This window comes from Nannospalax galili, unplaced genomic scaffold (assembly GCF_000622305.1).
Source record: "Nannospalax galili isolate Female #2095 unplaced genomic scaffold, S.galili_v1.0 scaffold346, whole genome shotgun sequence".
NCBI lineage: Eukaryota > Metazoa > Chordata > Mammalia > Rodentia > Spalacidae > Nannospalax > Nannospalax galili.
Genome location: NW_008357637.1, coordinates 8982631 through 9008779, shown reverse-complemented (window position 1 = coordinate 9008779; position 26149 = coordinate 8982631). Strand labels below are relative to the sequence as shown.

General features: G+C 38.6%; 1 protein-coding gene across 3 annotated transcripts in view; it reads left to right on the top strand.

Moving 5' to 3' along the window:
* Positions 1-24365, top strand: part of Ccdc141 (coiled-coil domain containing 141) — a 207432-nt gene extending 183067 nt beyond the window's left edge. Inside the window, exons 19-24 of one of the 3 annotated variants that reach the window (XM_008855352.3) lie at positions 445-639; positions 2493-2676; positions 9415-9527; positions 13031-13147; positions 19855-20705; positions 23083-24365. In XM_008855352.3, the coding sequence (XP_008853574.1) occupies positions 445-639; positions 2493-2676; positions 9415-9527; positions 13031-13147; positions 19855-20705; positions 23083-23350 (1728 nt within the window). In that variant the 3' untranslated portion in view covers positions 23351-24365. Of the gene's footprint in view, positions 1-444; positions 640-2492; positions 2677-9414; positions 9528-13018; positions 13148-19854; positions 20706-23082 lie in introns of all 3 variants that reach the window. The other 2 variants (XM_017794927.2, XM_017794928.2) reach the window with 2 other exon arrangements.
* Positions 24366-26149: the final 1784 nt, after the last annotated feature.

Below are 26149 nucleotides of genomic sequence, written 5' to 3'. Positions count from 1 at the left end.
CCCTGTAACTTAGCACCCAATGATGCACTCAGAGATTTATGTGCTGAGACAGCTCTAGAATAGTTTCTGCCAAACCTACACAGCCTATCCATTTCCATTCTTCCCCAACACATGCATACATATGTGCATACATACCTGACATGCCCTCCACACTCCTTCCTTCCTTTTATCTATGTCCCGAGCTTCCTCCGCAGAATCCATAGGTACTTGATAATCATATATATGGTCCAAATTATGTCTAGATTTTCTATGTATTTGAAAATACTGAGTGAGTAAAATCCCTGAAATAAAATCTCTCCTTTCCCAAATTTTATATTTACAGTGGTTATAATTTTAACATATCACAATGGTGAAGGTATAAAAGTCTTACAAATTATTCTCTATTTTATCACTAGCATCGTAAATACAAATACAATGTTCTTTTAACAACCTTTTCTTCTACAGGCTTTGAGGAAGAAAGTGGATAAAGTTAATACTAAAACTTCTGATTTATTCTTAAATTACCCAAGTAATAAAGTTGATGTCCTATTGGAAGCCATGAGGGATTTGCAGAAACATATGGATGACTTTGACAGAGTTGTTACAGATTACAAGATGAATTTGGACCTGACTGAACACCTCCAGGAATTAATAGAAGAGGTATCTTCTTCTTGTCATTGTGTTCTTATTGTAATGTTACTCCAAAAACATAATTTGTCCTGGGCATGGTAGAGTACCTTGTAACCTCAGTTGGAGACAGGAAGATTGCAAGTTCAAGAACAGCCTGCTTTAAAGCAATGCTGTATTAGTTCCTTTTGAAAGTTGAACTGCTGGGCCAAGGGGAATGAATGTGAGGATTTGTTTTTATTGTGTTGTCCAGTTGCTCTTCAGAAAGTTCTTAGTAATTTATCCTCGCTGCACCATGTGAGAGTTCTTATTTCTTCATAGCCTCAACTCAAAGTGTTAACAACTGAAATTATACTTACTCCCAGAACTCTGTTTAAAATAGTCAAACAGCATATTTATTTCACATTGTTTGAATATATTTAGGAATAATCTGATAGTGGAATTTTTAGGCTCAAAAGTATGTTATTGGCGTCATCTTTCTTATTTCCAAGGGGACAAGTGATGGTCTACCTAAAATCTATAAGTTTGACAAGGTCAGGTCATTAATTATTTCCTAGTGAAGAACCTTTACTTGAAGCTCTTGCGTGCTCTTTGTTGCTTCTTGTTCTGGGATACAAAGTGTCTTATTTTATTTTATTTTATTATTTTATTTTATTTTACTGTAAATAGAGTTGAGTTTTGGAGTCAACACATGTTATGAAGACTCAAGACATGTTATGAAGACTTCAATTCTTGATGTACAGGCTTGCTGAAACTCCCTGAAACTTGCCAAAAGTTTACTAAAAACCAGCTTGCCACAGAGTCACGTGCTATTCTTTTTTCACCCAGCAGAAGTACCTCCAGCATGGGGCAGATATTCCTTCTATCACAATTGTTTATTTTTAGTGAAAAACTGTTTCATTTATCCGTGGTGCTTTTTAAACCATGACTATATTCACTTTTACAAAGGAAGATGCTATTCTTTTTTAAAAAATATTTTACTTATTACTTTTATTTTACGAGTGTGAGTGTATCGTCTGCATGTGTGTAAGTGCACCTGTGTCATGCAATGCTCGTGGAGTCAGAAGAGGGTATTGGATTCCCCTGGAACTGGAGTTAGGGATGGTTGTTAGCCATCAAGTGGGTGCTGGGAATCAAATCCAGGTCCTCTGCAAGAGCAGTCAGTGCTCTTAACCATTGAGCCATTTCTCCAGCCCTGGAAGATGCTATTCTTTGATTGTTATGTCTACCCATAGTTTACATTTCATTCTTAAAGGTAGATTTATCATTAGGATATTACTGAGGAAAATTATGGGGGTTCTTTTTGAAACAGGGTCCCACTGTAGTCCCAGCTGGCCTGGAACTTGTTATGTAGACCAGGGTGGCCTTAAACTCACAGAGACCCACCTGCCTCTGCCTCCTGAATTCTGGGATTAAAGATGTATGCTACCATGCTTAGCATTAAGGAAAAGTTTTACTCCTAGATTATCTGCAATATTAGTTGTTTGTGCTGGATTTTGAGTGTATTTTCTCAATGCTTTCATTATTTTTAGCACCAAAATGTTTTTATTGCTGCTTGTTCTTGAATATGTACAACATTCTCTTAGGAATTATACTTTAGGAACATCTAGGGAGGCAGAAGAATCAAAGGTAATTCCATACTTTGGCTTTCTAATTTTATTTATTCATATTTTGATAATTATACTTTTTAAAATTTTTGCCTTGGGTGTCTAAGTGCAAAGGTATATGATCATGTTCTGCTGTTTTGTTTGCTGTGACTTAGAAAGTTCAAGTCTATGTTATTCAAAAGTCTAAGGAAATCAAAATCTGAAGTTTCACTGGTCAATATCAAGAAATTCAGATGGATGATGTCTCCTTCGTTTGTGCTTTATTCCACTTTAATTTAGTGCAACTTTTGGTATGAAGATGCAAGTGCTACAGTTGTAAGAGTTGGGAAGTACTCCATGGAGTGCCAAACAAAGGAAGCTGTGGACATTCTCCACAAGCAGTTCAATAAGTTTATTGCTCCCTTGGTGCCTCAGCAAGAAGAAAGGATTCAGGAGGTCACTGACCTTGCGCAGCGCTTATACGGTGAGGTCTCTATACGATATCCAGTGATTTGCTACTGAATGACTCTATACTGGACCTAATCCAGCAGAGTAAAGCCATCACTATTGCCACCTATTCAGAGAAAAGGCTCAAGATAGAGCCCACATCCAGCCAAAGTAAACAGTAGGGAAGGAAGGGCAGAACTTCCAGGAGTAGATGAAGCCTCATTTTTAACGACATTGTGTCAGTCTCCTTTATTCAATCTGTACCCTGTTCTTCCTGTTCTTGTCTGTAATAAAACCAGAACCGTATTCAGCTTATAGACAAAAAGTGTAATTTCCACTAGAGTGATTCTGTGAGTATAGGAAGATGCAATGATAGTTTAAGTATAAAGCTTACACTGAAGGTTTTTGTCCTCTTATTTCCATGAAAGTTTTGGTTCGCAGATTTGAGAAACGGCTGGAGAATTCTCGCTCATCTTCCTCTCTCCTGTTTAATAAATGGGGGGACTCCATCATCTCACATCTGCTTTCCTCTCTTTCATGATGAGTAAAGAAAGTGCCTAAGTGCACTTTCTTCTCCTAAAAGAAGTCCCTGGGTGATGGGAATGGTTGAGGGCTCAAAGAAAGAAGTCCCCTGAATTCTCTGAGGTGAATCCTCTGAGACAAAGGGAAATTCCTAGTGACCAGTCAAATCCAACAGATGGTGGAGAATGCATCATCTCACCACCCAAACTGCTCTAGAAAGACATTCTGTCTGTAATATGCAGCCCTACTCCTAGACAAACATAAAATACTCGACAATGGAACTGCACTGCCTAATGGGAAATTACTGAGAGTGAATTGTTTATGATGTTCCAAAGGAAAAGAGCAGAAACATAAAAGCACTAAAATATCAACTGAAAGATGATGAACAGTAATGAGCCCCCCCACCTTCTTGCCAGTTAGACATGTGCTAAGTCTTAGACGCACTCGGCTCCCTTTAGCATTGTGGATGTCTGTATTTACTACACTTCGCAGTAGTATAGACACCTGTTTCTCTGTTTTCTCTGCTGACTGGTGGGCAAGGGGAGTATATTATATACAGTATTACAGTGCCTGTATGATGTCAAGGCATGGTAAGTACTCACAAAGACCATAAAATCACCTTCCACCCCAGTTGTGCAAAGCTCTGAATCTTGCCTTCTCTGCACATTCTGTGTCTTGCTTTCTGGTTCTTATCACTAACTGATATATACAATTATTTGTTGTATGGATATTCTACTAGAGTGTAGGTTCCATGAGAGAAGAAAGTTTGCCTATTACAGCATCATGGCACATGCTAAGGGCTTAATAAATATTTCATGAATAAAGGAATCATTAAATACTATGATGGAACACATGAATTATATGAAAATGTTAAATTTTTATGTGTATGAGTGTTTTGCCTGTGTGTATGTAAGTACGGCAATGTCATGCAATGCCCATAGAGGCCAGGAGAGGGTGTCAGATCCCCTGAAACTGGAGTTACAGATTGTTGTTGGCTACCATGTAGGTTCTTAACCACTGAGCCATCTTTCCAGCTCCATGATATGAATTTTTATACATCTAGTATGGAAACTACACACTTTTTAAACATTTATTTTTATGTTGTCTGTGTGTATATAATGTGTCTTATATACACAAGTATCTGCATGCCATAGTGCACATAGAGATTGAAGAACAATTTGTGGGAGTTGGTTTTCTCTTTCTACCATATGGGTCTTGAGAATGGAACTCAAGTTGTCAGTCTTGGCAACAAGTACCTTAACTCACTACATGTTTTTTGAAAATTGAATTGTATAAGTTACTTTATTGATATGAAACAAAGTCTTTCAGGCCATTCAAGCATTACTCAACCTAGATTTTTATTTTTATTTTTTTACATTTACTTTGGGAGTAGAAGGATGTATGCCACAGCATACATGTGGATGTCAGAGGGCAACCTGTGGGGGTCAGTTCTCTCGCTCCATCATGTGGGTACCAGGGATTGAAGTCAGGTCATCAAGCTTGACAGTAAGTTCCTTTACCCACTGAGCCTTTTACCACCATGAATCTAAAACTTTTAATGCAAATAAATTCATCTCAGAAACTAATTACAACTATGTACCATATACAAGGAGCTATATGCAATATTAATATAAAACCAATGAAGATATACTTCCTGCATTCAGGAAACCATGGTCTAGGCCTAAAAGTCATAATATAGCAAATGGAGACACAGTATCAAGTGTATATACTAGCTTGCTAGTGCTGCCACAACAGAGTATCCCAGACAGGTGACTGAACAGAAATTAATTTAAAAATATATTTTATTTATTATTTTTATTTTATGTGTATGAGTGTATTGCCTGCATGTGTATAAGTGTACCCATGTCGTGCAATGCCCACAGATGAAGAGGATGTTGGCTTCCCTGGAACTGAAGTTACAGATGGTTGTTAGCTACCATGTGGGTGCTGAGAATTGAACCTGGGTCCTCTGCAAGAGCAGTCAGTGCTCTTAAACTCTGAGCCATCTCTCCAGCCCCTAGAAATTAAGTTTTCATTGTTCTAAAGGCTAGGCATCTAAAATCATAGCTCTGACAGTATTGGCTTCTCCAAAGCCTCTCTCCTGAGCTTGCAGATATCTACTTTCTTGCTGTCTCTCTCTAACATAGCTATCCCTCAGTGCCTGAACAGCCCTGGGTGTCTCTCCTTCTTAGAAGAGTACCAGGCTTATTGGACTAGAGTCTTACCTAAATGGCCTCATTTTAACACAATTGCTTCTTTAATGATTTTATTCCTCCCAGATACAGTGATATTCTAAGGTACAGGGGATTACACTTCAACATATGAATTTGGAATGGACATAATTCAACCCATAAAGATGTATAATAAAGTTTGCTTTGGATTCAAATCCCTGTTCCCCAAATTATTGTCTGGGTCACCTGAAAAAGTTCTTTTGAGCCTCAGGTTTCTCTTTTGTTAAACATGGATAATACTAGCACCTATCTAAGGACCACACTAGATAATACAAAGAAAGTGCTTGTCCATAGGCAAATAACAAGCACTCACTATATGGTAGCTATTTTTTCTTACTGTTCTAGTAGGGAGGAAGAAAATCCAGTTGAGAAAGTAAATTTCCATAGAGATGTCAGTATTGGAGGTAAATCTTGATGAATAACTAGAGTTTTGACAACAAAACTCATGAAAGCATGAGTATTTTTGGGACTTTGGCAGAATCTATTTCAATTTCAACTTATTTTTACTTTTGAATTAACACATAAAACCCCATGTAGTTGTAAAGTTATGTTATATCTCAATATACATAAAATCATATAATGTTCAAGTCAACGTAAGAACAGCTGTCTCCTCAAATATGTATCTTTTTTTTTGGTAGTGGGAATTTTCACTGTCTTTTCTTTTAGCTCTTTTGAAACACGCCGTACATTATCTATAGTCATTCTACTGTGCCGTTTGAGACCTAGCTGTTACAGTACATGCTGGCCAAACTTTTCCCATCCTCTCCCCTACCCTCTTCAGCCTCTGGTAAGCACCATCCTGCTCTCAACTTCTATGAGATCAACCTTTCTAGAGAGTGCGATGATGTGACCTTTTTCTTTCTATGCTGGCTCTATTCACTTATCATAATGTCACCAATCCTATCAAGGCTGGCACAAATGACAGAGTCTTGTCCTTTTTGTGACTAAAATATTTTAAGGTATATATATATATATATACCAAATGCTTGTGTGGGGGGTGAGTATTCACATGTGTGTGGGCCCATGTGTGCAGGTCCACATGCACATGTGCATATGTGTGTAAGGAGTATGAAGACCAGAGGTTGACACTGGATGTCTTCCTTGATTGCCATCCATTTTATACTTGAGGCATGGTTTCTCACTTGATCTTAGAGCTTGCTGATTTGGTTAGTTTAACTAGCCAACTTGCTCTAGGAATCTCCTGTCTCTAGCTTTGAGTGCCGGGATTATATACAGGCTACCATGCCCACCTTCCATTTCCATGGGTTCTGGGTATCTGAACTTTGTCCTCATGCTTGCATGACAAGTGTTTTACCCACTGAACTGTCTCCCCAGTCCTATCCCATAATTTTTCCCACCTATCAATTGACTAATGTTTAGGTTGTTTCTACCTCTTTACTGTTGTTAATAATGCTACAATCAAGATGGAGATGCAGATGTCTCATCAATATACTATGTCATTTCCTTTGGATTTATAGGCAGTAGGAAATTGCTGATCATACAGCACTTTGATATTTAATTTTTTGAGGACGCTCCATATTGTTTTTCATAGTGCCAAATATTATTAATAATTAATATTCTCACCATTTGTGTGCAAGAATTCTCTTTTCCCCACTTGTTGTCTGTCTTCTGGACAAGTCTAGATTATTCTACCTGGAGTAGTGTGTATCTCATTCCATTTGCATTTCTGTGAGGATTGGCAAGGCTACACATTTCTTGTATTCTTCTTGTCCTTTTTCATGTGTGTGTCTTTTAGTTTTTTCCTCTGGTGTTAATGATGAAATTTGAGGCCTCACATATGTTAGGCAAGCTTTCTATCATTGAGCTACCTCCATAGCCCAGAATGAGTGTCTTCTTTTAAGAAATACCTGTTTTCAGCTATTACTGGTTTTCAGGTTGGATTTTTGCAGGGAGGGGTGTGGCTATTGAAGTTATATGAGTGTTTTAGCTTCTATTTTCTGTGAGAAAAACACTCACCAAAACCAACTTGAGGAAGGAAAGGGTTTATTAAATCTTATATCTCTCAGGTCACAGTTCATCAATGAGGGAAGTCAAGGCAGGAACTCAGGGCAAGAACCTAGAGGCAGGAGCTGAAGCACAGACCATGGAGGAATGCTGATTACTGGCTTGCTCCTCTGGCCTGTACTCAGCCAGCTTTCTTATACAACACAAGACCAACTGCCCAGGAGTAGTACCACCCAGTTGGCTGGTTCCTCACACATCACTCAAAAATCCATAAAATTCCCCACAGACATGGCCATAGGCCAGTCCCATGGAGGAAATTCCCCAACTGAGACTCCTCAACTGAGACTCCTTCTACCAAGGTATGTCAAGTTGACAACTGAAGCTATCCAGCACATATGAGTTTCTTACATATTAAGGATGTTAACCCCTCATGGATATATGGTGAGCAGACATTCTCTCTTATTCTGGAAACTGCCTGCATTTTGTGGATTGACTTTTTACTCTGCAGAAACCTTTTAATTTAAGATAATCCCATTTATCTATGTTTTTTTTTCTCCCCTACTGAACCTTTGGAGTCTTATCTGAAAATCTTTGCTCATCTTAATGTCCTGACAATTTCCCCTAGGTTCTATTTTAGTATTTTTTAATAGTTTCAGATATTGAATTTAAGTTTTTAATCTATTTTGAATAGATTTTTTGTGTTTTGTTTTTTTAATATTTTATTTTTTATTTTTATTTTATGTGTATGCATGTATTGCCTTCATGTAGGTAAGTGCACTTGTATCGTACAGTGCCCACAGAGGACAGAAGAGGCTGTCAGATCCCCTGGAACTGGAGTTACAAACAGTTGTTAGCTGCCATGTGGATGCTGGTATTCGAACCCAGCTCTTCTGCAAGAACAACCAGTGTTCTTAACCACTAAGCTATCTCTCCAGCCCCTGAATAGATATTTTTGTAATTGGTAAATTAAAAAGAGATGGTGGTCCAGGTCCATTAGATATATAATTTTTGTCTGTGGGAATGTTTGAGGAAATAATGGCTGGCTCAGTGCAGACAGAGATTAAAATATGTCAGATAATTAGAATAATGCCCATTTGGGAGAAGCAGGTTCAGACCATATGATGGAGGGCTTGGAATGCCATTCTAAGAAATTTATTCTTCTCTAATCAGTAAAGAATGACTGAATGTCCTGAATAGGAAAAACTGATTAGGATTCAGCTTTAAGAATAGTAATATAACAACATTATTTAGGTTCCATAAAAGTGACATGGCACAGCAAATGCAATTTTTATTTTGGTTAGTGGTTTCTCAAGACTATGACAAAGTCCCTGGGTCATGTTTCAGAGGCATCAGCCTAAACTTGGCACATTCTAGTGCTTTGGCTCTAGATTGGGAGGAATAATGGCAACATGCATGTATAGCAGAGAAGGCTGATCACTTCATGGCAGCCAGAAAGCAGAGAAAGACAGAGCAAGGAAAAGCCTAGGTACAATATATTCCTTCAAAGGCATGTCCTCAAGTGGCCCACTTCTTCCAATTAAATCCCTCTTTCCACAGTGTTCACTACCTCCCAATAGTCCATTCAATTATTAATTCATTAACAAAAGAATCCACTGATTAAGTCAGAGGTCTCATGACCCTCAAAATCCCACCTTTGAATATTTCACCTATGACCAAGCCTTTACATTGATATTTCATATCCCCACCACAATCTGGGCATGATGGCACACCTATAATCCCAGATTTTTAGGAATGGAACTTATATAGTGAGTTTGAGACCCAGCCTGACCTACATGGGACCATGTCCCAACCCCTCATTACCCAGAAAAAAACCCTCAGATCCAAATATATCTAAACTATAGCACTTGGGGTTTTTGTGGGTTTTTTTTTTTTTAGGTCTTTATTTATTTTTCAATCTATTCAACCTGCATTTGTTAGGAACTTACTATCTAACAACATCTCCAATAGACACTTGAGAGATAAATTAACAACTAGTTTCTTTTATATTCCTGTTACGAATTTGCCCTAAAAATGAATTTATATTTACTTCTTTTTAGGTTTGGAGGAAGGACAGAAATATTCTGAGAAGATTGTCAGAAGACACAAAGAGATTCTTGAATCTGTTACTGAATTATGCGGGTCCCTCATAGAGCTTAAAGAAAAACTGAAGGTAATTTCTTCTTTCTAGAATATGTATTATCAAGTGATATAAATAAAAATGTGTTGATCAAATGTCTTCTGGTGCAAAGATGCTCTAATAGAAATTCTCAGGAGACGTAATGTGCACATTTGTTTCACAGCATTCTAGCATAATTATCTAGGTGTTTGTGATAATTAATTCTCTTTCTTTCCCATCACTGCAGATAAAAATGTTGCTGAGAATGAGGGCTAAATGCAATTAAGGTGTCTCGTTTACATTTTCATGGATCATATCTTAGGGGATAAATGTGTGCCATTAAAACCAAAGCAAAGTCTATATTGAGTAGTCTTATCTTTATAATCATAAATAGTAGATGTGATGATTTTTCTTCTTCCAAATTGTGGCACCAGAGAAAATAGTGCTAATAATTCAGGTATTACATTCATTGAACATTTAGCATCATGGAAATATTAAGCTGGCATTACAACCTTCATGGAATTAAAAACGATAGATAAAAACAGAGTAAATACTTGTAATAGCTACGGTAGACAAAAAAAAACATTAAAGGAAAATATGTTGTTTAGTCTATGTCAAAAACTTGCTTTGGTCGATGCTGTTTTTATAACTGAAAATAAAAGGTTATTTAGGAGAATAGGCTCTAGACTGAAACATAGCTGTCTTGGAAAATCAGATGCATAATCTTAGGTTGGCAAACTGGGTCAATAATTTAGTCTTCCTATGGCTAAATTTTCCGATCTGTTGAATGAATCCCATGGTGGCCCTGAGGCTTGAATGTGAAGCTATCCACGATTACCAAGGCAATCATTGCTGTTGCTCATGCCTATTAGCCGTCTTCCATTTCCGAGCAGAATTGTATATATTTTGTAGCAACTGTTTTTATATGATTTCCATGCCATAATTTTGAGTGCCTATTCTATTCAAATGATCATTGAGAGTTTTAATTCAGTGAATTCTCAACCAAATTATCATTTTCTTTTTGTTAAGCATCTAGATTTTTTAAAAACTTATTTTCTTTTCACTATTTTACATAACACTACAGTGAACATCTTTGTGCATGGCATTTTCATTCTTTTGTATTATTTCCTGCACATACATTCTTCATATATTTGGAAAGGTGGATATGAAGATGTGACTGTTTCTAATACATAAGTCAAGTTGCTTTTCATAAATGTTTCATAATTATGTCGCTAAAAATGTATGAATGAGCCATGTATCTTATGTCATCTTTGTTCAGCACTGACCATTTCCCTCCACCTCTATTCACCCCCTGGGAAGCTGCTTCCTCTCATCATTCACATGTACGGGCTTAAAATCACCACTTCCTCTGATTCTGTTTGCCCTCCTGCCATGTCTTTATATATGTTGTTCATCATCACCTTTGTGAAATCTGGTCTTCAGATCTTATTCATCTGTCTTGCACTTTCATGGCTATTTTTCCTGAAAGAACTGCTTCCTCAGTCTGTCTCCATTTCCTCATTCAGTTCCTCAACATTCCCTGTAGTAACAGTTACCCTCTTTCTTTTGCATTCCCAACTCATCTCTTGGATTCTCTTTTGCACTTGTCAGAAGTGCCCTGACTATGCACCAGGCTTGATTGCCCGTCCTAAATATTGCTCTGTTCGTGTTATTTTATATTCAAAACCTTTACCACAAGATCTACACTACTTACCAAGTTCAAACTCAAGGCTCTTCAGTGTTCTGAGACATTATCTTTCCAATTGCCCTTGTCTCTACATTCATTATATGTTCCTGTCCCACTTTTTGTTTTTAGACAGGGTCTCCCTGTAGCCTCAGCTGACCTGGAACTCACTATGTAGACCAGGCTGGCCTTGAATTCATAGAGATCTACCCACCTCTACCTCATGAGTGCTAGGATTAAAGGCATGCGCCACTATACCCGGCTTCTGTCCCACATTTCTTAGTGCTTCCTACTTCTAAGTATTTACTATAAGCACCTGGGCTTCTGTTTACATTTATCAAAATCTTACTGTCTCTCAATACCCCTTTCTCTTCACACATCTTCCTCATCACCCCTTTTGTAATCGTCCATAGTGCTTGTGTTCTTTCCTGCCTGTTCTAGTCTGTTCCAACCGCTATATTAAATTCAGTAGACCAGGTGGCTTAAACAACATAAATTTATTTCTCACAGTTCTGAGGTTGGTAAGTCTGAAAGCAAGGCAGAAGCGGTTTGAGGTCTAGTGAGCTCCTACTTCCTCACAGATCCCTTATCCAAACTCAGATAATAGAAAGGTAAAAGGTCACTATTAGGCTCTTTTGCAAGTTCACTAATAACATTTCTGAGGGCTCCACTCCTTCCTAAGTAGGAGCTATTAAAAAATGAACACAGAAGCTCCTTTCAGGGCTAAAATACTGATAATAATAAATTCTATTTAAATAGTAATTTGATACTTACAAAAGACATATATCTATATATCTATTATTATTATCTCCAATGATTTCCAAGTAACCTTGAAATGGAGATCAGACACTCTTTTTTTTTAAAGTGAAGCAACAGGTCCCAAAAGGGCAAAAGTGCTGTCCCTAAGGTCAGCAGTGGTATATCTAGAATTTGAAGATAGGTCTAATTTGAAACTTAGAATTCTTTTCACAACAGCTGCCACTGTAGTTGAAATACCAAGTTTGTATTGATACAGAGTAGCTCATCCAGTAATACAAACCAGTTTCATTTTAGAGTTGAGATTCAAAGCTGAATTTCTCCAGCAAGGTCTCTTCAAATCCTCTGAGCATGTGTAATGTGCACTTTGGTGAACACACCTGTTTCCGTAGACATCTACTGCCCAGGATCCATGTGCAAAAGAATTCGGCTGCAATATCACCATCATCCTAAACTGGTGTGTTCTATCACTTGGAGCATCTGTGCCTCCACTCCTCTTCACAAAATCTTGGCCCTCAGAGTGGCTCCCCACCAGTTTACAAAACCCTACTATCTCCTTGACTAAAGTTGAGTGCCATAAAATGCAGGAACAAGAGACATGTATAGACTGGAGAAAGCCTGTCTTCTCAACTGTCTTTTCTCTTGCTCAGGGTTATTTCCTTCCTCTTTTCCAGACTCTCCCAAACAGTTTTCTTATGTAGATTCTCTGTTTCTCCCACTTTCTTCTTCATCAGGGACCTTTTATTTCTTCCTCATTACTGCTCCCCAACCTCTCCTAATGGCTTACACTGTCCTACACAGTGATTCCCATCTCTAGATCACGAGCCTGTATGGTAACTATTGTAACTATTACCTCTCTCCTTGGTGGACTTTTGAATGATTTGTTTTGTTTTGTTTTGTTTTTTCAGTGGCAATGAGCTTTATCAAAGGAGTGAGGCAAGATGGGAACTGTGAGCTTAGAGGGGCAATTTTATAAATCACATCATGGGAGTACATTGGTCTCTTGAGGAATACATTTACTGAATGGTTGCAATTGGCTTATGGTTTTCTTCCAAGTGCATGGCCCTGTTCTTCCAACTTCCCTGGCTCAGACTCTCACTAACAGTTGTTTGTACAGCAGGGAGAGGTTCTAAAGATGAGTCCAAATTTGGAAGACTTTCAGCACAAATGCATTGACCCACTAAAAGAACCAGCAAAAAACAAGCAAACAATATTCAAAGAAGAAAGGAATAAGGTAAAGAGAGCACCGAACTTCAGTTATTTTTGCTTTGAGTTTGGTCACCGGTCATTGCAAACAAATGAGTTGAATACTTCTCATTCATCCAAATGGAAACTGCCAATACAAATTCAATGTCAGTTTTCTCATCTCTGACATCATAATTACCCCTAACTTGGTCCATATCTTTCTCTTATTGTTTCTCTCTGTGTTTCGTCCACTGAATACTGGTGCCACAGCATTTTACAGAGACATTAAGACCTCCATGCAAATGCCATCATGTTTGTGCAGGCTACTACTGTTTCTCCCATCTCTTGCTGCCGTGCCCATTAACCTCAAATTTTATTTGTCTCTTTATAATATTTTCTGTTTGCCCCATCTTTGCGTGCCGTGCCTATTACCTTCAAATTTTTTTTGTCTCTTTATAAAATTGCCAAAGGGGTGGGTTTTTTTTTTTTTTTTATTGTTTCACAATGCCTATCAGGAAATCTTAGTGCATGAGCTAGGTTCTAGCTTTCAATAGAATCTATCTCTATATGCTATTTCTAGGCATCTGTATTAAGACATTGAACCCAATTGAAACATAAATACTGAGTATTTAGAGAAATGTTCACATTACTTTAAACCTATCCATTTGCATATAAATTATAGCATGTAGCAAAGGCTACAAATACTCACAAAACACAACTATACCATGCTTTTTACAGTATTATTTGAATCGCCGTCTCCTTCTAGGTCTTCCATGTGAGTTGTGCACTGTGTTCCTAGCTGCTAGATTAGAATTAGCACTTGACTTTTGCTTTGCCAACTTTCATGCTTCCAGGGCTTTCCTAGAAAAATAACTCTCTCTCTCTCTCTCTCTCCTTCCCTTCCTTCCCATTTGTTACAGTTATTTTGTAGAACAAAATTTCCTATCCCTGTAGTGAATATGATTTTCCTGGCTTCTTTCTACATATTAAACCTATGTCAAGCCCAATGCAATTATATAGCCCTAGGGAGCAAGTACCATTAAGCAAGCTACATTTTTGGTGGTACATTTTTGAGCCACTTAAACCTAGAGTGTTCTCTGGGTACAAAGAAAACTTTTCAGACTTAGTCATTTGTTGGACTTTAGTCTCCCATCAGATGGTCTTTGGTAATTTCTTATTAGAACAAGCTGATGTTCTTATTAGAACAAGCTAAATAAGGGTTTCTCATTCTCAGCAGCATTAATGCTTTACCCTGATAATTCACTACTGGGGGTAGGGGTCTTGAGCATTGTAAAATAAGTGACAGCATCCCCTTGCTACAAGATGCCAATAGCACCACCACCTGGCCCAACTGTGTCTATAGGTATAATCCGATGTCCCACTGGAGAGCAAAGTGACCCCTTGATTGAAGACAAGAGCAACTAGTTGAAATAATAAAGAATATTATTAAACACACCACATTTAAAAATATATAGTTCTAGATTTTTTTAGATCCAGTATCATCTTATTAATTTTTTTTTTTTTTTGTCTTTTTGTGATAGGGTCCCCCTGTAGCCCCAGCTGTCCTGGAACTCACTATATAGACCAGGCTGGCCTTGAACTCACAGAGATCCGCCTGCCTCTACCTCTGGAGTGCTGGGATTAAAGCATAAACCACCATGCCTGGCTCATCTTATTAATTTTTTAAGTTCTGCATAACTTCTACACTATGAATTAGGTGCATTTAATAAAAACCTCAGAAACAAAAGTTATGGCTGCTAAACCAACCACACTTGTAGAGTATATAGTAGTGAATAAAAATCTTTTTATCTTGCTTTTATTTAATTTCTTATTAGAACAAGCTAATGTCTTTACAAAAAAACACAATTTATTCTCATTGAAAAGTAGCTTTTATTTTAATATAAATTAAGACATAGTAGATCATCAGTCATTTGGAATAAAAGTGAAGGTCCACAATTATATCTGTCAAGAATTCTCATTGGCGTCATTTCATAGACACATTCTGGTGCAATCAGTACAGATAACATAATGAAAGGGTCGCAGTAACCTTTACTTTTAGGCCGCTCAACCATATTTGCCCTCTTATTGTCTCTATTATTTACATATAGGTCAGAGGTAATCCGTCTCCAAAAACATCTTGTGGGCAGACAGCAAGAAGTTCCACCTAAAAGCTTGTCTGGGAATTACTGCATTCAATTCTGATTCCCTTAAATGGTATTAATCTTCCTCAGAAAATTATTTTGAGTTGGAAAAAAAAAACAGCTCTACAAAATGAATATAAAGAAGTTATTTATCACAGAAAAATTCTCCTGGAGACAGCAAAGTGCTTCTCAATTTTCCTGACCCCCACGTGGAGCATGTGGAATTAGACAGTTCTGTCAATACAATGCACACAGTACTGCTGACAGATTAGTGCTGGTGTTTTATCCCTGGGTGGGTGTGGGAGCTAAATCCACAGCAATATCTGAAATCTCCTAAGGTTAAATGGAGGCACAGAGTACTAAAAAACTTGCCTAAAGCCATGGAACTCTTTTGGTCGAAGATGAGAGATTTGGTTGATGCCTGCATTGAGAGTTATAGAATTTTAGTGCTAGAAGGGATTTAAAAATCATCTGATCAAATCTCATTTTACAGTTGAGGAAACTGGGGCCCAAAGGCATTAAATATCTTGCCCTCCAAATTCATAGAAGCTAGTGTCAGAAGTGGGCAGGCAGCCTAGCTCTGAACTTCAGCTAGGTTCCTTTTTCATAAGACCAAAGGGGATCTCCAAGGAACTAGAGCATAAAAGTAAGGTGTTTGAGTAATACTGTGGATGTCCATGCCAAGTCTCCCCCTTCTTTCTGTTCTTCTGTTTGCCTGAGGATTAATAAGCAACAGCATGAAAGCTCCTTTATTCTAAAAATTCAGTACAGTGCTCTTCTCAGATTGGGAGGAGGGTCCCTGGGTCTTCTTCCACTAATTGTGATCATAGGGTATTAGAGAAGATGTTACTGAAACACCTGCCTTAGAAAAACCAGAAGAGAGTAAAGTGTTCTCTTACCTTTCTGTTGCTTCTTATATGCCATGCCACCTCGTGTCCAAAGGTATCACATCTCCTCTTAGTTTCCCATGAATTCACTAAGGGCCTTCTTGAGAAATGCCTTTCATAGGCTAAGCCCTATGTCCAATATCTTTCTTTATTTACTTCCCACTTATCACCACTAAATATTGTTTATTCTAAAGTAAGAATACCTGCTATAGAGATGTTTTGGAATGTAAAGTGTTATGGTATGCCTTTTAATTGGTCATGTTTCTTTCTCCCCACTCAATGTATTTTGAATATTGATTCTGCCCACTTAGGTCAGTGGGTATATAGTATCCTACGTTTCTTTCCAGGTACCAGGTCTGCCTATGTGCAATGGTCATAAATCCAAGTGATCATGTCTATCAGTTCAGCAATCATGACAGACATAAGACCCAGGGCTATAGATTTAGGATTACCTCAAAGCCAGCTGATCATTAAGTATGAAAATGGATTGAACTTTTAGAGGAGAAGAATGTAGAGAGGACTTTCTAAACTAAAGACAGGGAGCTGAGGCAAAGACTCAGTTGTAAAATGCTTGCCATGCAAGCATGAAGATCTAAGTTTGGATCCCCAGTCCTCTAAGAAGCTAAGTATGGCAGTGTGTGCCTATAAGACCAGCTCTGAGGAGGTAGAGACAGGACGATCACTAGGGCTTGCTTGCAGGCCAGCTAGTCTGTCTGAATCAGTGAGCTGTGAGTTTAGTGAGAGACTTTGTCTACAAAGAAAATGAGGTGGACAGCAATTGAGGAAGATACACAACAGTGACCCCTGGCCTCCAATGACACATGAACATGCATACACATGAAAGAGAAGGAAGGAAGGAGGAAGGGAGGGAGGGAGGGAGGGAAGAGAAAGAAGAGAAACTAAAGAGAAAGCCAAAGCAATTCAGAGTTCAGAAGGTGGGGCTAGAAAAGGAAATCAACAATAAAGCAAACAGCAGTGAAGAGTGTGAGGGAAACAAATTTAGAATGGACTTAATGTTTTGGTAAATCAGATGAGCGTTTCTCAGCTATTTCTCCAGAACTCATCAGAATGATACAAATGTCTTATAGCAAAGATGATTTCATGATGTAAAAATTAGAAAAAGTAATATATGTGAATGCTTAGATACATTTTTCATAAGTGAATACTATATAGATTTAGGAAACTATATCTTGGAGAGTTTTAAAAGTACTGTAACATTAAAAAAGTTTAACATTTCATAGTGATTGAAAACTGCATGGTCATTTACATTTTGAGAACAAAAGCAGAGGTGCTAAGTGTCAAATGGACTTGGAAAAGCATTTACATTGTACCCAGTTTTTTTGCTTGCTGAGATGATTCCTTAGGGCATAATTCTTGGTTAGTGTCATAGGCATACTTTATTACAATTTCAGGAAATCATTTATTTGATAAACACACTTGTGGCATCTCCCTTAAGATAAGTGAAAAGAAATAGGAACTGAGTGGGGGTTTGGTTGGGAGATAATTGCACCTATGAGTGGGAAGTAGTTCATCAGTGTCAACTTGGAATCGAAGTCCTGGGGAGATGGCTGGTGCTACTCTAAACCCTGTTGGATCCAACCTTTTTATCAGAGCTCTTTATGGATAGAGAAGATCGGAAACTTTATTTGACTAAAAGCTTAGCGAGAATCAGTGGTTCCATGTTTTCTTATAAAACAGCAACCAAAAAAAAAAAAAGGCTTAATGCAATTGTTTTAATAAAAAGCACCATGTACATCAAGGCAATGCTAATTCCACTGATTATTCTTACCTGGAAAGTAAATAAACTCCAGAAACGTGCATGTAGAGGGGAATATCAGCAAAGCTAAAATGTCTCTAAAACTATTTGACAAAATTTTCCTTCTTATTGTTAGTAGAAATTATCTGGTAGCACTATTTTCTGTGGAAAATACTTTTATTTCAGGAAATCTAAGAATTAAAAAAAAAACACCTTGGATTTACTTCTTATATTTGTTTGGCACAAACAGAAAATAAGCTAGATAAATCAAGAATCAGTAGCCAATAGAAGTTGGATTGGTAGATGTGGCTTGGGCTTTCCTGGTGGGTTTCCTAAAACTTCACATTCTGTGCAGATGAAGTTGCCTTGGTATCTACTTTAGTACCCAGCTATCCACCCACGGACTTTGATATAGAGCTTTCACGCTCTAGAGCCAACCTGAGCACATCTGTTTGGTAGAAGACAAATCCTAAAGAGACACCCTAAGAGGTAGAGATGACATGGCTCAGTTCCTTTCATACACTATCAGGTAAGGCAGGTCCTCCCCATGAATGACTGAGGAGTGTCAGTGTACACAAGTCCCATGCAAACTGAAGCAGACAAAAACCCAGCGTAGAACTGAGGGAATGGACAACAGACCCCAATCTTAGCTGAAGAAATATTGGCAACTAATTACTGCTGGGTAAGGAAGAGCTGATCTTCCTAAAGTGAGGGACTCTAGATAGGCTGACTAGATCTCAAGAGATGAACTTGCACTGAGGAACATCGGGGACACTAACTTGACACCATAGGCCTTAATGCAAATGATGGAATGTATGAATTCCAGTGGGGGGTTATGGGAGTGTGCCAGATGAGGCACTCTCTGCCACAAGTACAGAGACCATGTCTAATTCCACCCACTGCCTTATCACGCCACTGACTGGCAGGGTATCTGGCACATAGTAGGGTATCTAGCACATAGTAGGTATTTGGTAAGCATTGTTTCAACATAAGAAATAAGGTAAAGGCTTTATGAAAATCAAAACCAGTCAGTAAAGTGGCTTTCTCTATATGAGGTACCTAGAGTAGCCAGATTCATAGAGTCAGAAAGAGGGGTGATGACTGTTGGGAGACTGGGGAGAGGGGTGCTGGAGAAACATTGTTTAATGGGTTCTGAGTTTCAGTTTGGGAAGATGAAATGTTCTGCAGATGGATGCTGGTAAGGGTTGTACAACAGCGTGAATGTGCTTAATGCCATTAAACTGTGCACTTAAAAATGGATAAAATGGTTTAAAAAAAAAAGTACTATATCTATCCTATGACAATTTAAAACTGAAGAATGGGAGCCAGCCGGGCATGGTGGTGCACGCCTGTAGTCCCAGCACTTGGGAGGCATAGGCAGACGGATCTCTGTGAGTTCAAGGCCAGCCTGGTCTACATAGTGAGTTCCAGGACAGCTGAGGCTACAGGGAGACCCTGTCTCAGAAAGACCAAAAAAAAAAAAACAAAAACAACAAAAAAAAAAACAACAATGACAACAAAAAATACCCCTGGAGCATGGCTTTCATGAGTCAAGAGGGATTTGTCTGGGAAGATCTGAGAGCTCACTTAACAAGCGACCTAGGTATTTATCTTGAAAGTAGACTGCTCAGACCAAGGAGAATGTGCTTACTAGGTGCCTCCTCTGTCATAATCCAAAAGATTGACCCAGTCCAATCCCTTTGTTGCACATCCAAACTGGGCTCAGTGGCCTGTTTCACAGGGGCTGTCTCATTTCACTTGGGGACAGTTTAAACATGCTTAGTCATAGCATGGAAGTACGCCCAAATTAGACAGTTTCAAGTTCAGGAACTCTTGTGCCAGTTCCCTAAGGCTTAATTTAATTAAAGTTTTTCTCAAGTTTTCATCTCACATTGCGTGGGTGTCACGGCAGTGGGCAGCTGGGAAAAGAAGCAAACCCTACTAATGAAGCTTTGACTGTCCTCCTTTGAAGGGGCAGCTGCAGGGAGCAGATATCTTGGCTATCAATGAAACAGGGGAAGATGAGCTTGCACCAGACCTGGGGCAGTCCTCTGCAAACACGGGAAGTGCCCAGGGGCTGATCCTACCCGAAGACATGTTGTCTGGAGAAGAATCTGAGTGTATCTCACCTGATGACATCTCCTTGCCTCCACTTCCGGCAAGCCCCGAGTCGCCCCTGGCACCATCAGACATGGAGGTGGAAGAGTCTGCCAGCTCCTCAGGTCTCACTCTTCACATCAGCAGCTGCAGGATGCCAACAGGAACTGGAGGTCCAGGGCAGGCCCAGGAGTCTCTTCTCCCACCACCTGTTCCTTTTGGTGATGTGTGCAGTGATAAGAAAGACACATTTACAAGTCATTTGGAGAGACCCTACCCCCAATTCAAAGCCGAATCCTCATTAGCCTCCAGAGGATTAGTGGAAATGAGTACTGAGTTACACATCAGCGTTAAGCGTCCAGAGAGCATGCCCAGTGAGATGTACGACAGAGCTTTACAGCTTCACTCCCAGGCTCAGGAAAGCTTGCTAATCACTCGAGAGAAAGTGCATGCTGATTCTAACGTCACTAAACCCCAACACAGACTGCATGCTTCCCCTGATGCATGCCCTGGCCTTGGCTCTCCATCAGACAACAGCCAGGGCCATCAGAGGCAAATGGGTCCCCGAGGAGAGACGAAAAACACATCTGCAGAGAACCGCATGGTCAGCCTGGCTGGCCAGGCACCTCATTTCTCCAGGCTGCTGTCCAATGTAACTGTCATGGAAGGTTCTCCAGTGACTTTGGAAGTCGAAGTAACAGGATTTCCAGAGCCTACACTGACATGGTGGGTAGCCTATAATGACAAGTCATAGACAGAAATAAACAGACCACTGAGAATATTCTCCTGTGTGCACTAACCAAAGAGTTCAGGGCCAGCCGACTAACCCTTGTGACACCACAACTCTGCATGATCTGATCTCACAGCAAACCCCAACTCTCCTGTTACTGAGAGCATTTTAATACCCTTAGAAGAGAAAAGTAACCACAGAAAATAATAATTTAACAACCCCCAAAGCATTATAAGTTGATTCTGCTTGTTTGTCCTCTTTCCATTTAACATTCCTCATTTCTAAAACGTGGGTCTTGAAGTACTTCCCCTGTCCCCCTTTCTGCACCAGCACAGCATTTTCTTGGTTTAACACCCTTCATGCACTTAAAAAACCCAAGAAATTACAGTTTTTCTTTCTTTTTATTGACTCATTTCTTCTTTCCAACAGAACCACATCTTTGTAATATTTGTTTTACTAAGATTCCTTTGTACACATTTCTTCAATGTGAAAGGTTGAATTTTTCTTTTACAGTTACTCTAGGTGGCAAGTAATAAACTCATTTTTGAAAAGTGGTATAATAACTGAGCTGTGAACAATAGGACTTCACTGTGGAGACATTATTATTTTTTACCCTATTTGTTTTGGTAAAAGCAAAGTAGATTATAGGTTTCAAACCACCTCCTGTTAACAGTAAACAGTACTTCTAGCCTCCATATGTGAGTTATTTTTAAACCTTGGGAAGTTTTTCATCCATAAGTAGATTTGAGAACAAACTAACAAATAAGTGACTGTGAGTTTATAACTAAGTGTATATTTTACTTATCAGGATCTTTCAGGACAAGCTAAATTTTCAATAATGATTGTGTGTCCCATTGCCAGTACTTGAATTATGAACCAGGTACCTAAAGAACGTAGGACAAAACTTTGGTTCTCAAAAAGTAAGAGAAACTGCACTTGTGTGCAGTGCAGAACTTAGAATTTTTGTTTTATTTTGTTATTTTTACAATTGCATGGTTTTTACAAATCAAAAATTTTGTATTTATGAATTCAAGAGGTATTTATTTCATAATTAAATATTAGTTCACCCCAAAGAAAAATGTTGTCTGAGGTGTTTCTTATTTTTCTCCATAAACAGCTTGGTTAGTCTATATAGCTGAACAACGAGTGTAACATATGTATTGTTGGAGAACTACTATAAATTATGAAAAAAGAGTATCTTTGCTCAGTGAACACCTGACAAGGTATCAAGGAGTTGTTCGTTCTTAGGACACTCTGAGAATGCAAAAGAATCACTTAGGTAATGGGAAGAAAATCGACTCACAGGACTGGAGAGAGGGCAGTCAGTGAAGTGCCTATTGTGCAGATATGAGGATCTGAATTCATATCCCAGCACCATATATAAAAGCTGGGTGTAGTGTGTGCACCTGCAACCTCAGCACTGGGGAAGGGGAGGTGGAGACTGTCTAGCTAAACCAATGAGCTCTAGGTACAATGGGAGACTCTGTCTCAAAAATAAGATGGAGAGCAATTAAGGAAGACACCTGACATCAGCCCCTGCTCCACACACATATACATGCACACGCACACACACACACACACACACACACACACATGTTCATACACTACACACGCAACTGACTCAGATTTCTCATCAGTCCTTTCATGGAAGAAAGTATGGATAAAGAACCAGATGTGGAATACACAAAATAAACTATTTGCTATGTAAAACGATCCAGGTAAGTGCTTGTGTTCATAGAAAAGTTTTAGAAATAAGTCATTCATAGTCAAGATCCAATTGCATAAATGGCTTTTATAAGGAGAAGTCATCATCTTTGAATGAAATTAGTTCATAAAACAAGTGATCTCACCCCAGCAGGAGAAGTGTAAATTACCTTCCTTTCACACTGCACGTGTCCTGCTGGGAGGCTCTAGTGTATGAATGCCAAGGGCAGATGAAACCCACTCCCATACAGATTCCAAGGGTGAGTCACAGCTGCTACAAATGCTGCGGAGAAGGTGAAGCAGGCTGGATAGAGGGTGCCACTTCTCATTCTAGGAAATTGTTGCCATAAGCAAATGGTGACCCAGTATGACCAGATTGTCTGAAAGTTTTAAAAGAATAATTGGAAATTGGAATTTTCATCTATAATATTCTAATTGTTAAATGTTTTCAAAGAACTTAATCTTTCAAAAACATGATATGAGTCAAACAGTAATTTTCTGGCCATCAACTGATAAATGGTCTTATTGGCATCTACTGTAGCTAGAAAATTCCTGCTGATGCCAAAGGATACTTCTGTGGGAATGGGCCTGTTTGGAATAGATGTTAGAACTTGGAAGTGATGGGAACAAATAACGATCCTGACTTTGAAAACTGACTCTCTGCTTTAGGTTCAAGGAGGGCCAGAAATTGTCTGCAGATGAACACTTACAGGTTTTACACAAGGAGACAAAACATTCAGTTTTCATTCCGAAGGTGTGTGAGGCAGACGCTGGCCTCTATGTGGCTCAGGCCCAAAACCCAAGTGGCATCCTGTATTCCAATGCCAACCTCCAAGTGACAGGTAACCGTGGGCCACCAATCACACGAATAAACTGGATTGTACTGTGTGTTGTCTATGTCAGCGTGTCCCTAATGTACTGGCTACTCGCACAGTAACTGTGCTGTTGGCACCAGTGGACGTTGTTATGCACCTAAAAGATAACACAGTTTGTTTATTTTCGGACACATCACACACAGCGTCCCTCACCAATTTATTTCCACGCTGGCCATCTTGTTTGTTTGACTAATACTACTGTTGGGTGAAATAATTGAATTTGCTTTAGAGTTAAATGCATTTGAGGAGCTTGGCAAATTGTGTGCAATGGGTAAGGATATATTCTTGTATTCTAGGAAGAGCTATGTTCTGTATAATATGACACAAAACGATATCATGTTTATTCCCTCTTAGTCTAAGCACATGTGACTGCTCATATCAGCATAGACATGCAAGTTAATTTTAAAATCCAAATGTTTGACATTGTGTTCATAAACATCTCTTTGTGGGGCTTAAGAGTAGAAATTTCAAAGAAGTTGTGTTTTTTAAAATATTGTATTAGTCACCTTTAATTGTGTTTTTCATATATTGATCTCATTTACTGAAATACATTCTATGTTGTGTCAATATACACTACATTCCTGAGTCTGAGAATGTCAGTGTAAGTAATCATTCCTCATGCTGATTTCATGGACTTCGTGCTGGAGAATAGAAGTGTCCACTTTACTTTCAGCCTTCCATTATCTCTCTATGTCACACAAGATGGAACACAGACTGCAGGAGTGGACTGATGTTCTCTCTGTCCTTGCATTGCTGTGCTTTACGAGACCGTGAACATGACTGCAATCAGAGTCTCCTGCTTCTAGTGTCAATGCTGCTGCTGCTGAATACTTACATAGCTGATGGCAAAGCATCTCAGTGCCTCACTTTCCCACCTGGAAAATGGGCCCATCTACCTCTTAGCAATTGGGAGTTTTCACTTCATGTTCTGTGATGATCTGGAAAATAGGAAGAGCTCTGTGAAGACCCAATATGTTGCTTGGTGTAATTTGCCATCATTCTGCTCTGTTGCCTATTATTTTTCTTTCAAATGCTGTTCTTTTAGAATATTAAATTAAGAGTGCTATTAATATGTAATTCCCAACTATTCCCTCAGGGAGAGGGGCTGATGCTTATGAATTTGAGTTTAAAGTCCTTTCTAACTTCTTACAACTACATCCTTTTTAAAGACTTGAAATTAAGCTTAGGAGGGTACATTAAGTATGTTTTAGGGGGAAGTCTGTATAAGACAGTATAAGACAAATTCTAGCTTTCTCGTACAATTATCACTGTAGTATTAAGAATATTCTATGCCTTTCTGAAATGCATTATTCAGAAAAGATCATCTTTTGCTTTCTTGAAAAATAGGAGAGGAGTTTGTTTTCATATTTTTAACTTTTTCTGTCATGCTAGGGAAAAATCTTACATTGAAAGAGTAATTTATTACAAATTTTTGATGAAGGGAAGGAATTAATTATGTTACTGGAAGACTGTCTACTAATAATCAAAATATTTAAATGTAATATATTCAACTTGGTATTAAAAGCTACTGAGTGTTATCTGAAGATGTGAAATGTCTAGTCAAGTAAAAAGTTGGCATGTTCTTTCTTATGTTACATATTCAATTTAATTAAAAAATTAAAGCTCTCCATTTTCTTTGAGGTTTGACAGAAAGCTATTAAAATCCTATGTATACAGCATCCTGGGGAACTCGGTCTTTTAAGTCTCTTATCACTTTTGTCCAATTTTATGTATTTTGCATATCTTACCTAACTGCTATTGCCCATGTGGAAGCTAAACAGTAAAACCTATTCATGCCCAAAGGCAAGCAAGACCAGGAAGCAGATTCCTGCTATTCACACTTTCTAGCTGTTATAAATTTGATGAGGTCTCCTTTCAAACTTCATCAACCTAGCTGTATATGTGTTTAAAGGTTGCTAGAGTACAGGAATTGTGAATTGTGAGCTCACTTTCCCTGTTGTGCTCTAGTTAATAATGTTCATACTTTAGGGTATGAATGAGGGAAATAAAATCCCCCAACATCCACATTTGTATGTATTATAAATTGACCCAAAATATTAGTGAAACAAGTACCATGTTGATACTCAAGATATAGTTGAAATAGCTTTTATGTATCTACCAATCTAGGTGTTGACGGACTGGTCACAGGCTATAAGCTCTTCTATCAATGTTTGAATTTCAAAAAGTTAGTATGGGGTCTAGAGAGATGGTTCAGCGATTAAGAGCCCTGGCTACTTTTCCAGAAGAACCAGGTTCAATTCCCAGAATCTACATGGCTACTAACAACTGTCTGTAACTCCAGTCTCAGGGGTTTTAATGCCTTCTGGACTCTGAAGGCATTGCACACAGGGTACACTTACATACATGCAGGCAAAATACTCATGCACATAAAATAAAAATAAATTAAAAATTTGTTTAAACCCTAAGTATGGTTATCCTTTCTAGCAGAGTTCCTATCTTGACTAAAGAATTCTCCTTATGAAAGTCCGTGTTGAAATTACTGGCTAAACATGTAAGTCTTGGGGCTGGAGAGGTGGCTCAGCAGTTAAGAGCTCTGGCTGCTCTTGCAGAGGATACAAGCTCAATTCCCAACACCCACATGGTGGCTAACAACTATCTGTAACTCCAGTTCCAGGGGATCCAATGCCTTCTTCTGACCTCCATGTACACTGCACGACACGGGTACACTTACACCCATTCAGGTAATACACATAAAATAAAAAATAACAAATAAATAAATTTTTAATGTAAGTCTTAGTTGGGTGTGGTGGTACACACTTTTAATCCCAGCATTTGGGAGGCAGAGGCAGGCAGATCTCTATGGGATCCAGGCCAATCTGGTGACATAGCCAGTTCCAGAC